This window comes from Phalangium opilio, unplaced genomic scaffold, assembly GCF_054372755.1.
Source record: "Phalangium opilio isolate 3A_F unplaced genomic scaffold, DU_Popi_V2 ptg000002l_1, whole genome shotgun sequence".
NCBI lineage: Eukaryota > Metazoa > Arthropoda > Arachnida > Opiliones > Phalangiidae > Phalangium > Phalangium opilio.
In genome coordinates, this window is record NW_028324144.1 from 2,741,590 (window position 1) to 2,756,168 (window position 14,579).

Here is a 14,579-nt window from a genome sequence, read left to right on the forward strand (position 1 = left end):
GTTGTCGTATTAATACTTGGAGGAGAGAGGTGAGATGGAGTTGATTTCTTTAGAGCTATAACGTAGTTTTGTACCCCATATATGGAACACCAAACAAGTCCCCATGAACCTTCTACATCATATCACCTTTCTTCTCTAAGGTTAATTCACCGTTAGAGAAATTCAAGCGTTTTGTTTATGAAAACTTTGGGTTTTATTACTTCTGTCTTTACTTTGGTTGACGCCGAAGAGCTTGTGCAAATATAAATACTTTGATATTAGAAATTGGTGGAGTTAGGCCGAAACTTTTCCAATACTTTTATACCCCTTGAGCAACTTGGCTTTCTCCTAAATCCTCGTTGAAAAATCGGTTTAATTTTGTGAAAAAATACACCCGCTGAATGACTATAAACAGAAATAAACTATTTCGCCAACAACACGTGATGCATTAAAGGGATAGTAGCCTCTGATATATCCAATGTTTTGAGAAAGACCCTATCGCGGTTTAAACATTATGTGGCGACATCTTGAATTAGAAAACGACACCGCTATGACGTTACCCTGTCTGTGAAACAAATACCACTTGCGAGCTTCCAATATTTGCCACCAGAAGTCGCCACCGTTACGATCATACGTAATCATGAAATTTTTGGATTTAACTAATTAACAAATAATTATTCTCTTAATTTTCACATTTTCAAGAATTTAAAACTATCAAAACCTTATGTTAATCAAAATTAAACGCCACTATCCCTTGGGCCTTAAGATTAATTTGAAAAACACGTTACGTAATTTAATATTATCACACCCTTTTCCTACTAAAAGAAACAATAATTAAATAATAAGAACGAATGTACTCCGCTCCCATGAGTCATTTTATGAGTAATGAATTGATACGTCATAGTTTTGACGCAAAGTTTCTTCCAAAAGAAAACCAATGTCTTGTACACAGTTGTTTTTTCCATTTTTGATATTGCGGGCAAAGCCGACATCTAGGCGGAAACAACCCCATGTTAAACCTATGGCCCCTGTAGAAATGTTGTTGCTGCCGCACACCAATGTTCAGGGAAAAGATATCTTACAGGGGCTAGCTTAAAAACATTAGTTTTATTTTTTCAAAACGATTTAAATATATTAATTTTAAGTTTTAATTACTTAAAAACGTTACAAATATATTAATTTTAGGTTTTAATTATTCATAAACGTTTGAAATATATTAGTTATAAGCTATTGTTATTCAAAATATATTAGAAATAGGGATTTTACGAATTCCGAATTTGGTTTTAGTTGTGGTTAGATGTTTATTAGATTATTATTTGTAGTGGTTAATTTCCTATTTGTACGAACAATTTCATAGATGTCGCCACGTTGTTTGAACCAATGACGATATAGTTATTCATTGTTTAAACTTCATCTTGGTGTTAGGGATCGAATGTGTTGATGAGTAGGTTGTTTTATATAAAAAATAGGCCAAAAATTATTTTATTAAAACACGAATTCCTTTAAAAAAATAAATATGCCTTACCCAAATAATATGTTTGAATAATTTTAGAAAGATTTTAATTTCAAAATTCCCTGACTTTTCCATGATTTCCATGACTATCTAAAGCCTTAATTTCCTTGCCAATTTTCCCAAACACGATTTTAATTTAAAACATTTTAAAAACCAATCTGTCAAATTTAATTTAATTTCCCCCATCGTTTCAAATGTGTCAATCATAATTAATTTTAAACGTTTTTGAAAACTACCAGTATATTGTATATATATTTATAAAGGAAACCTTTAGAGGAAAGAGAGGGGTGGGATTTGAAAAATTAGACTAAATCACTCGCTAGAGTTGATCGGTCACCCCCTTTTGTAACAGGGTTAGCGTCCAACCCTTATCCGGAGTACCAGGGTCGAGTAGGGACACACTAGGAAGGAATATATATACAACAAATACTCTTTTAAATAAGGACCGTTGTTAATAAAGTTTAGTCGTGTGGGGGATGAGGAGAGACAAATTCCCCTTTTCTCGATTCCCACATCATTAGAACTTGGAGGAAAGAAGTCTGATGGAGTCGAGATCTCCATAATACCTATAACGTAGTCTGACTAGTACTGCCATCTACGGAACGGCACAACAAAGTCCTCCCAACATCCTCGGTAATTTCTATTTTGATAGGGTCGTACGCGTACCAAAACGTCTACGATGCCAATGCCCCCTTTGTCTAAAAAATAGAAGCTGATTCGTGAGAACTAGCTAGGTGGCAGCACTTAACAAATCCCCTACAAAGGTAGGGTCGTGCAAGATGTACTCTGGGAGACTTTCATTGCCGCACCACGGCCCATGAACATTACTACTTCATCTCATCGTCAATTCGTGAGAACTAGCTTCTATTTTTAAATGGCACTAGATGGCGGCGCTTAACGATTCCCCATCAAAGATATTAGCCCTCGAGAGGTATTCTAGGAGACTTTCATTGCCGCGCCATGAATATATTTCTACTCCATCTCGCCTCTCTCGTTTAAGATTATAAAATCGTAAATTTAAGGTAACCCCGTTTAATTTCTGGTTCGTCCCTTTTCCATAGAACGCAGTATGCACCACCGGCTTTTCTATCAGTAGCACAACCCCCTTCCCCTTCCCCCTGACTCTCCTCTCTCTCCTTTTCCTCTAAAACTTCCTCTATTCGATTGTATTCCTCCTCCCCTACCTTCCCCTATTCTTTCTCATTGACAGAAGTTTGCTTACTTGAAGTTTAGAACCCTTAATGTGACTATACTGATTTAAGAGAAATTAGTTCTAGAGAGAAATGTAGATTTTGTCTGTATTTGTTTTCTGGTGGTATATCAAGGTCATAATTTCGAAATTGGTAGGCGCCGGGAGGGGAAGTAAATAATGTACCACCTTAACAGGGTATAGGAAAATATCATGAAATCCTTGTTTATCCGTTTTCTCATCGTATCTAAGGCGAATTTTGTTTTTAAAACTATAGACTAACCATTATGTATGATGAATTTTACCCATAGCGAATAATCTATCTCGCTTTGCCTTGCACCTCGCGCGTTGCTTATTACCCATGAAAACACAGAAAGGATTCAGACAAATTAACATGGAATGATACTAATTCCAAACTGACAAATACGCTAGACGGGTTAAAGACGGTTAGACTTCAGGTGGCGTACTTCTGTCGTTGGGAACTCTGACTGTATATTGAAGAGAGAGAGGGAAGCACGCAGTGAGTGTGTTTCCCCTAGCTGCGGCGGTGGTTTGACCCATGCAGGCTGTACTCGCGAACGTAACGGTGGACGACGTGGCCTAGCTCTTTGCGAGCGAGCAAGACGAGACTAGCTAAATGTTGAGAGCGCCTGTGCCAATGGTTGGTGGTGCGCGAGTCGCTCTCCGTAAAACGTTTCGCCAGGAGCTCCCCGGAAAAGAGAGCCCGAACTAACGGAACGAACATTTTCCTAACCAGTATTTTTCAAATCTTTATTACGGGGAAAACCACCGGAATATTAAAGTATTTAAACAACGCGAACGTCAGGAATATTAAACCGTTAAACCGTTAATTACATTTTAAATTATAAAATTAAAAAACCAAGTCTCTCGGTGAAAAGAAATCAACCTTAAAACGGGAACGAAACCAAACGAAAACGGTGCCGAGAAAAAATTAGGCTTAACGCGATTTTCTCTCCCAGTCTCTCTCTCTCTCTTTCTCTCTCTCTCTTGGTCTCTCTCTCTCTCTCTGGACGAAAAATTTCTACTCTAAGCCTTTTCTGGTCTCTCTCTTCTAAACTCTTCCATCGCTACGGTAAATTTTTTCTACGTAAAGTGAACTTTCTCTCTATGATTTTATACCGTGAATTTTTATGAAAATTGGAAACTACTCCGCGAAATTGATTGATTGGATTTTGTTCGTTTAATTAATTTGAGTTTAATCATCATTCGATGTTGGAAATGAACGGATTTTTACGAGAACTGTTCCGCTATAGTTTTCCAAAGGAGTTCGGTGAAATATAAATTTTTTTGTAATGCGAATTTATAGTTCTAAGGAGTGCAGTTTTTTCGTTATCGGTGATCGGAAAAGGTTAAACGATAGTTAACCAAGGTGTTTGTTTTAGAAGTTAGGCTGGTTTTTTGGTCGTCGCGGTTTGACGAGGAAGAAGCGGAATTTTTTTGGTATTTTTGGTTCGGCGCCGTCAGCGACGGTTCGAAAAAAGAAGAGAAGACGGCGCTGAGGCGATCCGCCAATCGCCATGGTGGATTTGCCGGCGTTCGTTCGAGGCTACCATCGCGTCAGTTAGGCCTAACCTAAGAAAGCCCCGCTGCTGCTCGCTTCCCAAAGACCGACCGTTTGACGCCATTACGAACAGGCGGCGCGGGAGGACAGGAGCGCCAAATCGCGGCCTACACCATACTCTACTATTTACGCTTTTTGAGAACCCTTTTTACCCGCCAACAAACCCCCGAGCCTACATCATTCTAACCCTTTTCCCCCCATACCCTTCTCTCTCTCTCTCTGTATCTCTTCTCCCGCCTTAATTCCTCCACAATTTCTTTTTAATTACTACCAATCACTCTATTATTATTAATTAATTTATTGAAATTAATACTTTAACGTTAAAATTAATATTAATTTAAACTCCTAAATAATTAAAACCAACAATAACAGCTCCGATTTCTTAGGCCTACGCGAAATAAACAAACTAAATAATAATAATAATAATAATAATAATAATAATAATAGCAAGAACAAGCACCACCGCCTAATCGTTTAAAATCTTTTTTCTCTATCTTGTCTATAAAAAATAATTAAATAAATAAATAAATAAACAAACAAGTAATTAAATAAATTATAAAAGTTATTAATTCTCAAAGAAAAACAAATATATATATATAAATATATAAATCAAATTAATTAATTGAAGTCCCTTCCCCCCCTTAATCGAATTTCGAAAAATTAAACCCCCATTACATTACATTACACTCCATTCCGTGTTTAAAGTAAACAAACAAATAAATAAACAAACAAACGGCTCTAGCTCTTTCCAAATAATTAAAAATATTTCTCGCGACCCCCCCTGCCCCTTTTCACCCCCCCCAAAATAACATCAAATTTATAAATAAATAAATAAACGCTGAGAAATTATAATTTTATTTAGTTTTGAAATTGAAATTGAAATACTTCGGTTTAATTTGTTTTTATTAACCCATCATGACGAATTTAAAACCGCAAAAACCAAAAGAATTATTATAATTTTAATATAATTTAATTGAATTGAATTGAATTAATTCACCGCCGCCGCCACTACTACGCAACTTTGAAGAGAAAATTTCCAACTAAATCCCAATTAAAGCCAAAAACAAATTTGGTTAAAGATGAAGATAATTCGAATAAGTGACATTTTAAATTAAAAGTGAAGGAAAGAAAACAACAACAGAGAAAAAAAGGGGAACCGTACCGGTGTGGTGTTATCGTCTGTCGGTAATCGTTGTTTTGGTTTCGGTTTCGTTTAATTATTTCGGTCGTCTTCCAATATAATCGAACCAATAGGGAGAGGTGTTGGTGAGAATGTAGGAATGTGGCGGGCCTTTGCCAAGGAAGGCCATTGACAAATATAAACAAAAGAGTTGTCGCGTTCGCGCGCGGAGTGTTATTAAATAAATAAATAAGAAAGAAAGGAAGAAAGTAGAACGAACGAACGAAGAGCGATATCTGATTTTTAAAACGGTCGTGTAACTTTAAATATATCAAGACGGGATTCTACCGGAAATCCGGCGTGACTTTTGTAGAAGAGTTTCGAAAAAGCATGTCCGAAATTCAGGGTGTCGCTCCGGTGGCCCACGAGGTACCGCCTCTGCCGGACCTCAGCCATTTGACCGAGGAGGAAAGAAAAATCATCGAATCTGTCATGGCCAGGCAACGGGAAGAAGAGGGCAAAGAGATGGAAATATTAAAGTAAGAAACGCTGCTAATATACACAATTTACACAAACATCTGCACACCCCTATCCACCCCATCTATTCATTCAGTTTTGCCTACCACCTTTGCTCTCTTAAAAAGACTGCTTTGCTGTAACCTTTTATTTCTTATTAATTATTTATTTCGTGATTATTCTCTGTGTTTTTTTCATATATGGGTTACCATTATCAAAGGATTATTCATGATTTATTTCATACTCCCTTTAAACGAGGTTTGTTTTTTTTTTTTTTTTTAACAAAAACCGGGTTTTTAACGGGATCTTCGTACTGTAACTTACGTTTAAACACTAGTGATACGCAAATTTTAACGAGCAGAACGGAAGGTTCATTGAAAAGAAACGAAAACCCCAGAAAAAAACGGTTTTTAGGTGAAAAACATGATAAATGTTCATAGAAAAGATTTTTAATTAAAATAAAACTGGTTTTTTTAATGGTAATTTTACTTCCTCTATTAACAATTGAGGCATTCACCTATCCTGGATGTATACTATATTTTTTACTGGAGCCAAATGAATATGGACAAACCAAGAAACAAAACCAAAAAAACCGGTTTTTTAATGATAATTCTACATCCCTAATTGACCATTGATAAATTTCTCCAATCAATACATATTCGATCGAACTATACACATTGCGATAATCAAAAATAAAATCACCACCCCAGTAAAAACCGGTTTTTTTTTTCAAATTAGTAACATCATTTACCATCCAAACTTTTCTATTTAATAATGGCAAAAGTTTATCAACACTTAAATTAAGCGTTCTACGTATTTATTTTTGTAAAGAAGGCATTTTTGCCTTAAGGAAAATTCAGGCCAATAACGTTTATAGTTGACCTACTTTGCACATAATACCGTTCAAAAGAGTCGTTGGCACAAAAAAATATTTAATATTTTTGCCATGAATTTTTATAAAATATTCTAAAGAGGACCAACAAAGAAGTAAATAATTTTTTCCCCACCAAATTAACATAAATTATGATTGCAGTGAGCTTAGGGGACTATATTTTTACTCCCCCCACCCCTTATTGGAGCCCACCTTTAAAACAGATATGATTTCGAAACTAAGTAATTATTTCAAAGTATAATAACTCGAAAACAGTGGCTCTTGTGGCATCAAAATGGAGAATTAAGTTATTACATTTTCGACTGAAAATTTATTACCCAAAGAACACTGCCCCTTAATTTATGCATGCAGGCTTATCAGAAACACCCTGTATACAGTATAAACGAAATATCTTTAAATACTATTTTGTAAATATTAAAAGATAATAGTTTAAATGTTTAGAGTTACGAACAAGGAATAGTATCGGTGAAGTGTTCTACCCCTCAGGGATTATTTGGCGCCTTAGATATTTGGGTCCAATTTTTATATATTTTAAAGACTTTCTATAAAACGTTTATGGCAAGTTTTACGTCTTGGTCAGTTTTTTATTTTTATTACTGTACTGCTGAATTTTTCAGGAACTAGGCAACTACACACAAAACTAGCATGTAGAGTTTGCTGATACAAACCTTATTTGAACTCCATTCAAAGTTTTAAAAGTGATAATAGTATTTATTTGGTTAAAATTTAACAATATTCTTTAATTTTGTTGTCATATTTTAAATGAATCAATTAAGGCCTAACAATACCTTCAAAAACGTCAGCTATTTTAGATTTAGGCTTAGCTACGTAAAGGTGAGATTCGTGTCGATTTACCTCCTTCCATAATGGGGGTAGAGATAGAATTAGGCTTAACACGAGCGTTGGATATGACACTAAATAATATAGAGAAGCCAAATAAATAATCCAATAATTTGAATCGATTTGGTTATGTACTAGACTACTTTTTCGCTTAAGCCTTGGCCTCTAACATTTTCAGTTTTTGAATTAATTTTGAATCTAGCTCGTGCCTGGTGTTTTCTTAAATTTGGTTTTAACCCTTGGTCTGTAACGATGTTTATATAAATGGAGTGGTAGGCCAGAGGTCGGGGTTAAGAGGTCAAACTCGAAATATGTCGGAAGAGGATTTCTAAGATTCTAACCGATTTTTTTTCTACTTAAATGGAAATAGCCCTAAATTATTTGGTTCTGGTTTTATTGTAGAGGGAAACCTACTGTACAGGTGGAATAGTAACGTATTGAAAGATAATCTCATTAAGAATTTAAAAAGTCTGGTTTATGTTGAAACCCTGTAAGAGTGTTTTCCTTGAACATGTATGTGGAGAGGGAAAACCCTTTCTACAGGGGCTCGTAGAAAATATACGCGATTCAAAACCCCTATAAGATGGCTTCCACGTATAGCCTAAACGAGCCGCCTAAATTTAATGTTTAATTAAAAATCCGGATTTGGTTCCTTTTCCTAGATGTAAAAAATAAAATAACCGGTTTTATACCTTGAAAAACCTTGAATATTAGAACAAATTAAAACCGGTTTTCATGAGACCCTTAATATTAATTCTTCCAAGAAATTGAATGGGGAAGTCAATTTAAAATTTTGAAATCAGTTTTAATTCTGTTAAACTAAATTAGAATTTGATCCCATTCTCAGGCTGAAACCAACTATACACACACTAAAAAAAAATAAAAATTGGTGTGTCCATTATTTTCCACGTGACAAACTTAAAAAAAAATCTAATAGAGGAATAAATTTAACGTAATCTTTACCACACAATGTATTACAAGTTTCCTCGACTCCTCCCCTCTCCTATAGGCTGTAAATATTTGAACGTAAGCCTTTGCAAGCTCGGCGGTGTGGTTATAACGGTAACATAACCGATATATACCTAAAAGCAAGGTGCTGACCACTGGCTTTCGTATTTGTAACTCAACCACGTTCGGGGTACCGAGCTAAAAAAAAGTTTGCTAGAGCCAGAAGGCAGATTAGATACATAACGTGCGTGGATTTTCATCTCTACCTTACCAAGAAACTATATATACCTATATAGGATTTATACATGAAAAAAAAATTGGGAATAGGTTGGACTCTAGCCAGTGATATTGCCTTGCATTTTGCGAAGTGCTAATATGACTCGTTAGGCCTTAGTTGTTTCGTGACCCTTATAACGGTTTTGAATTGAATAACAAGATAAAATTATTGTTAAGACTAATTTGAAAGTAATCAAATTTAGGCTTAGCGAAGTTTTATTTCTCGCGTCTTGAATTAAATACGCGTTTGGTTACGTTTAATTAGGCCTAAATTTGTAAGAATTCAAATTTAGGCTTAGTTATTTTAACCCAAAATGGCGTGCAGCAATAAAAATTAAGAATTTTATTTAACTGTTAAGCCTAATACTGAAAAAGATCAAATTTAGGCTTAGAATTTGCGTTTTTGCGCGGGAAAACGCGCGTGACTGTAATCCAGACTGTTTAAAATTTGTCTGCTAGAAAAATGTCCTACACATTTTTAATATTTCCTTGGATTAACATACTTCAAAGCCTTTCTTCGACTTGGCTATTATTTAACATTTTCACTTTGCTCGGCTTTACGTTTGAGGAGTGAATGTGTGAAAATTCGGTCTAAATATTGCTAAGCCTAAGCAACCCAATATTGCGTTGTACGCCCCATATCCAGTCATGAACCTGCGTGAAAAAGATTTGGATCTTGCCAAAGGTGAATAGGAATAACAGGAAGTGAGATTGCCACTGAAAGCCTTTAGTATTAGCGCCCAGTATGATTAATTTCTACGCTGGTTTTGTGCATGGGACAGACTTGAATGAAAACTTACTAAGAAAAACACAGCCCCCCTAAAAATATATTTTTCGCTTGTTTTTTCTTATTATTCAATTCACGTGTAGGGTCTAAAGACGTCTAATCTGGTTTTATCCTTTTTTTCGTTCCCCTTGGTCTTCTTGTAGCTCAAAACTTATCCTTTGATTCCCTGCCTCGAACATTTTTTTGGTAACATTGTCAGTATGTCTATAACAGCGATAAGACCAACTTCTGGCTGGCTATACCTACCGAAAATTTTGTATAAACTGCAAAAAGGTTGGCAACGTGATTCGTAGTTTTAAAACCCGTCAATGAATCTTATAAACCCTATAGGGGGGAAGGAAATAGTGGGAAAGTGCGCTTTGTAGATACAACAATGTACATAGTTGTGGCACTATGGAAGGATTGGTATCATTTTCACTACAGGAGACCAGCAGGCTACTTGGCGGACAAAGTGAAGAACTTACCATGTAGCCTGGGCTCCTGCAGTGTAAATGGTATCAATTCTCCAAGTCTGAAACACATGTATACAAAAACTGCTATGCTCCAAAGCGGTATTGCACAGTGGAATGGATGGTTCTGTTAACTATTTTGAGTCACAAATGTTCTCTGACGTTTTGAAACCAGGGAAATCGTTTAAGATTAGGAGTGTTTTAGGGATGACCCCTTTAATTTAACATAAACTGACGCTGAAAGACAATGATTTCAAGTATAGTTAAGGGGTCATCCGTAAAACACTCTAAGCCTAACTTTTAAACGGTGCATCTTTCTTGGGGCAAAAAGTCAGAGAACATTAAGAACTATATGCATATCAAGGTCATAATTTCGAAATTAATCAAGTTCAAAGTGATTACCGCATAATTTACGCTAATTTAGTCGTATAAAATAATTTTCTTTAATTACAAAGATAACCAAGCAACTAACCAACCATTTCATTTAAGAACCAGCTCGATAAATTAAAAGGAGCCGTTACATAAATTTCACTGGTGGCCACCACCTTTTTCTAATATTTTGTCCAAAAGATGAAACATTAAATCTTTATTTCCGACCCCCCTTCCCCTTTCCCGCCTTGCCGCTATTTGCAAATCCCCCTTTTCCCCTCACAGACTATTAAGCCTAAAATATATCCATTAACAGGAGAGTGTATTACCTCCCCCCCCCCGGGGGCTCCGTTGTTTTCACCACACCACTAAAAATAGTAAAATTGAGAACTAGGAGTGTTATTTAAGAGGGGGGGGGGTGAAAGGCGATTAGCCAATCGTAAGCTTACTTCCGTCGCTTTGATTAGTTCAGTCACGGAAGGGTCACGTGGCTACAACTCTCCCGCCTTTTTTTATTATATTTTGTCTAATTCGATACTTCTTTCTCGATTTCACACCAATTTTAATCAAAATTGAGTACTGTAATTATTGTTATTCAACGTCACAAAGCGGTCTTTGAGTGGACAATGATTTCGTAGCACGTTGGTGCCATCTTAGTTTCTTTACTAATTTTCCCTTCGTGATGGAATAGAGATTTGGCAATTTGGGCTTAACTCCGTCCTCAGCGACATTATGGTATATATTTATTTACATAATGAAAGCTATATAATCCCCTTTTCCTAGCACTAGGGGAAGGTAGCGTGACGTTGCATGACGTAGTACTGCCAAGTCCCTATTGCTACACCGAATATTTGACTAACTCCGCCCACAAAGCTCATCCACATAAACAAACCACTGTTCTTTTCCCATAATTTCTTGTTAGGTAAATTTCCTTGTAAAATATTCTTATCATTTATGCATTTTTCTAAACCAGTGACCCGCTTCACCTCTTATAAATAAAACTGACCACTTCATGAACGATATTTATGTTGATAAAGATCTGTGTTTTAATTGATAGTTGATGTAAAACTATTGGAGCGTAACCCTGACAAAGAAAACCGATTTTAGTTGGTGTTTGAACCCATGGGGGGTACTTCCAACTGCCCTACCACCCCAACCACGCGCCCACGCTGGTAGTACATCGAAATTATGCATCGCCTACGCATGGGGTTTATAGTTAAAGTATAAACAACTTAACGATACGTGTCTTACCCATTACCCTATTTTCGTGAATTAATTTAGACAAGTTTATAGTTTTTTATCAGAGTTTAAATTATAAATTTATAATTTAGGTGTTTTCCTACTGAAATATATAAAGCATTCATCTATAACCTGTCAGATTGTAGTAATATTCACACTATTTTTGGGGACGTCTCAACGTTTAACGATGGCCCCCTAGAGATGAGCGGCTCTTTCTCTTACTCAGTCTGACTCTTTTGGTAAATGGCGAAGTCGGGTGGCGGGAAACGTTACGGTGGTGTATATATACTCCTTGCTTAAGAGACGCGTGGGGGGAATTGGAGTGGGTGGTGGTGGTGGTACGATACGAGAAAGGTCAAAGTTCGTACGCGTACGTACGATCTCCTTCCCATACGTGTTTGCTCTCCTCTTCCCGCTGAATCTCCATCCACTCTCTTTTCTCTTTCTCCATCATTTGTACAGACAGAAGTAAATGATTGGAGGAAAATAAAGATGCAAAGGCTTAGCACGCGTTAAGTAATTCTCTGAGAATTATTCTCACGAAGTGTTGAAATAGTGATTCCATTGTCAAATATTTTGAAAATGAATGAAGTATTCTTAGTAAGGACTTTGATTTGTCAAAGGCTTAGCTTTAACGTTAGTTGCAAGGCTTAGTTGAAAAATTTAGTTGTAGGATTTGTAGTTCTCACATTAGGTCTAAGTAAGACCTTATGAAACCTCAAATTTAGTTAACTTTACCTTAAATTTCATGATTATGTACTTCTAAAATATAGTTTATCAAATTTCTCAATACTTACGAAACTTATCTACAAGTATAAACTTTGATATTACGCGCTTCTGATACAAATAACCCTATTACTATAGTAACTTCGATTCGGAAGTAGTTCTTGCGCTTGTCTTTCATCCAGACCACGGCCAACTTAGATACTCGACAAGCTCGCCAATGAGGCCAGCCAAGTTTGATCCCCCTCTATGTTAACGAGCGTATGAGAAAAAACCTGAAAAAAATATGAAGCCGGGACAAAAAGAGACGAGCTAAATTTTTTTTATAATGTTAATCCTATGGGGCATGGTCCCGAGAGTGGATTCTATCAGCAATTAAGAGTCCTTTTTAAAATGTTTCCAATTTTTGTCAACTCTGGGTATTTTATGAGGCGTGAAGTAAGTTTAGAGCTTCATTTTGAACCTAATTTCATAATTTTACATAAATAATTTCACTTTCAATAAATTATTGTTCCTAAGCCTTGGCCATGTTTTTGTTTAAGCAAGCCGGGACAACTCGGGACGAGCTAAAATACGTTTCTAATGCTATTCCTATGGAAAATGGTTTCGGAACTGGATTCTACCTTTAATTAGGAGTCATTTTCAAAATGTTTCCGATTTTTATCAACTCTGGGTATTTTATAAGGCGTGAATCATATTTTGGGCTTCATTTTGAACCTAATTTAATAATTTTATATCCATTGTTTCACTCCCAATAATTTTCTAAACTTGAACTTCAATTTGAAGGCGAGTAATTATGAAGCAGGTTTCATTTCCCGCGAAATTTGAATTTGTAAATATTGCGATGTCAAAACTCAATAAATTTGAAAAATAATTGTTTTGGCGTTTTATTTTATCACAAAAAGTCATCTTATGTGTAATTTAATAATATAAATACTGGTCAAGTTTCTAAAGGAAATCTTCGGTACCCAAGCAGAATTTTTGTAGCGAACCTTCAAAATTATGTTGAAGCTACGATACCAGACTTGCCAAAATAAGAATCCTGCAAAAAGGAAAGTCTCTGTTACTTCTCAAGCTTGAAGACTGCGGCAATCAGCAACAGATGCAGAAAATGGCATAACATTTCCCAAAAAATTAAAATGTTAAAGACCTCACGAATAAACACATTAGTCGTAAAGTTTTGAAATTGTAACTACGAGTCATATCACAAACATTCAGTTTAAACATTGTTTATTTAAATGCAATGCACTATTTAACATTCCACAATACATACATTTAATATATTATTAAATCTTATTTCATAAAACAAACAATTCCGTAGTGGCGTAGTGTAATATTTTAAAATAACACAGAGACAGCCAAGGTCCAAGTTTAGAAAATTATTGGGAGTGAAACAATGGATATAAAATTATTAAATTAGGTTCAAAATGAAGCCCAAAATATGATTCACGCCTTATAAAATACCCAGAGTTGATAAAAATCGGAAACATTTTGAAAATGACTCCTAATTAAAGGTAGAATCCAGTTCCGAAACCATTTTCCATAGGAATAGCATTAGAAACGTATTTTAGCTCGTCGCTTGCTTAAACAAAAACATGGCCAAGGCTTAGGAACAATAATTTATTGAAAGTGAAATTATTTATGTAAAATTATGAAATTAGGTTCAAAATGAAGCTCTAAACTTACTTCACGCCTCATAAAATACCCAGAGTTGACAAAAATTGGAAACATTTTAAAAAGGACTCTTAATTGCTGATAGAATCCACTCTCGGGACCATGCCCCATAGGATTAACATTATAAAAAAATTTTAGCTCGTCTCTTTTTGTCCCGGCTTCATATTTTTTTCAGGTTTTTTCTCATACGCTCGTTAACATAGAGGGGGATCAAACTTGGCTGGCCTCATTGGCGAGCTTGTCGAGTATCTAAGTTGGCCGTGTCCAGACACTAGAATTTTGTATCCCGTCTTCAGTCTCGGCATCATTTTGTATCACGTGACTAATCTCTATTAAAATAGTTAAGCCTAATCCTCATCCTTCCCTTCCCCTTCTCCTCCTTGTGATATGCAAATTTTTGGCGGGAAGTTAAAAGGCGCAAATCTGGCGCGAGGTTTCGTGCTAAGCCTTGGCAAAAGGTTAAAACGTATCGTATACACTCCT

General features: G+C 35.8%; 1 protein-coding gene and 2 long non-coding RNA genes across 12 annotated transcripts in view; 2 read left to right on the forward strand and 1 right to left on the reverse strand.

The window, feature by feature from the left end:
• Positions 1-5,412: 5,412 nt before the first annotated feature.
• The window catches only part of Rim (Rab3 interacting molecule), a 50,649-nt gene continuing 41,482 nt past the window's right edge, over positions 5,413-14,579 (forward strand). For all 8 annotated transcript variants that reach the window (XR_016366828.1, XM_089838875.1, XM_089838848.1 and 5 more), the window contains exon 1: positions 5,413-5,922. Coding sequence is in view for 7 of the 8 variants with exons in the window: in XM_089838875.1 (XP_089695001.1) it covers positions 5,774-5,922 (149 nt within the window). In the remaining variant the exon portion in view is untranslated. The remainder of the gene's footprint in view (positions 5,923-14,579) is intronic.
• Positions 12,606-13,297, forward strand: LOC149718261 (uncharacterized). Its single transcript, XR_016366833.1, has 2 exons — positions 12,606-12,860; positions 12,969-13,297. It is a non-coding gene; the product is annotated as an uncharacterized LOC149718261 (long non-coding RNA).
• Positions 13,640-14,354, reverse strand: LOC149718262 (uncharacterized). Of its 3 annotated transcripts, none has more exons than XR_016366831.1 (2): positions 14,109-14,354; positions 13,640-14,000 (listed from the first exon to the last, which is right to left on the reverse strand). It is a non-coding gene; the product is annotated as an uncharacterized LOC149718262 (long non-coding RNA). The 3 variants fall into 3 exon arrangements; XR_016366829.1 differs by having other exon boundaries at positions 13,640-14,004; XR_016366830.1 differs by having other exon boundaries at positions 13,640-14,027.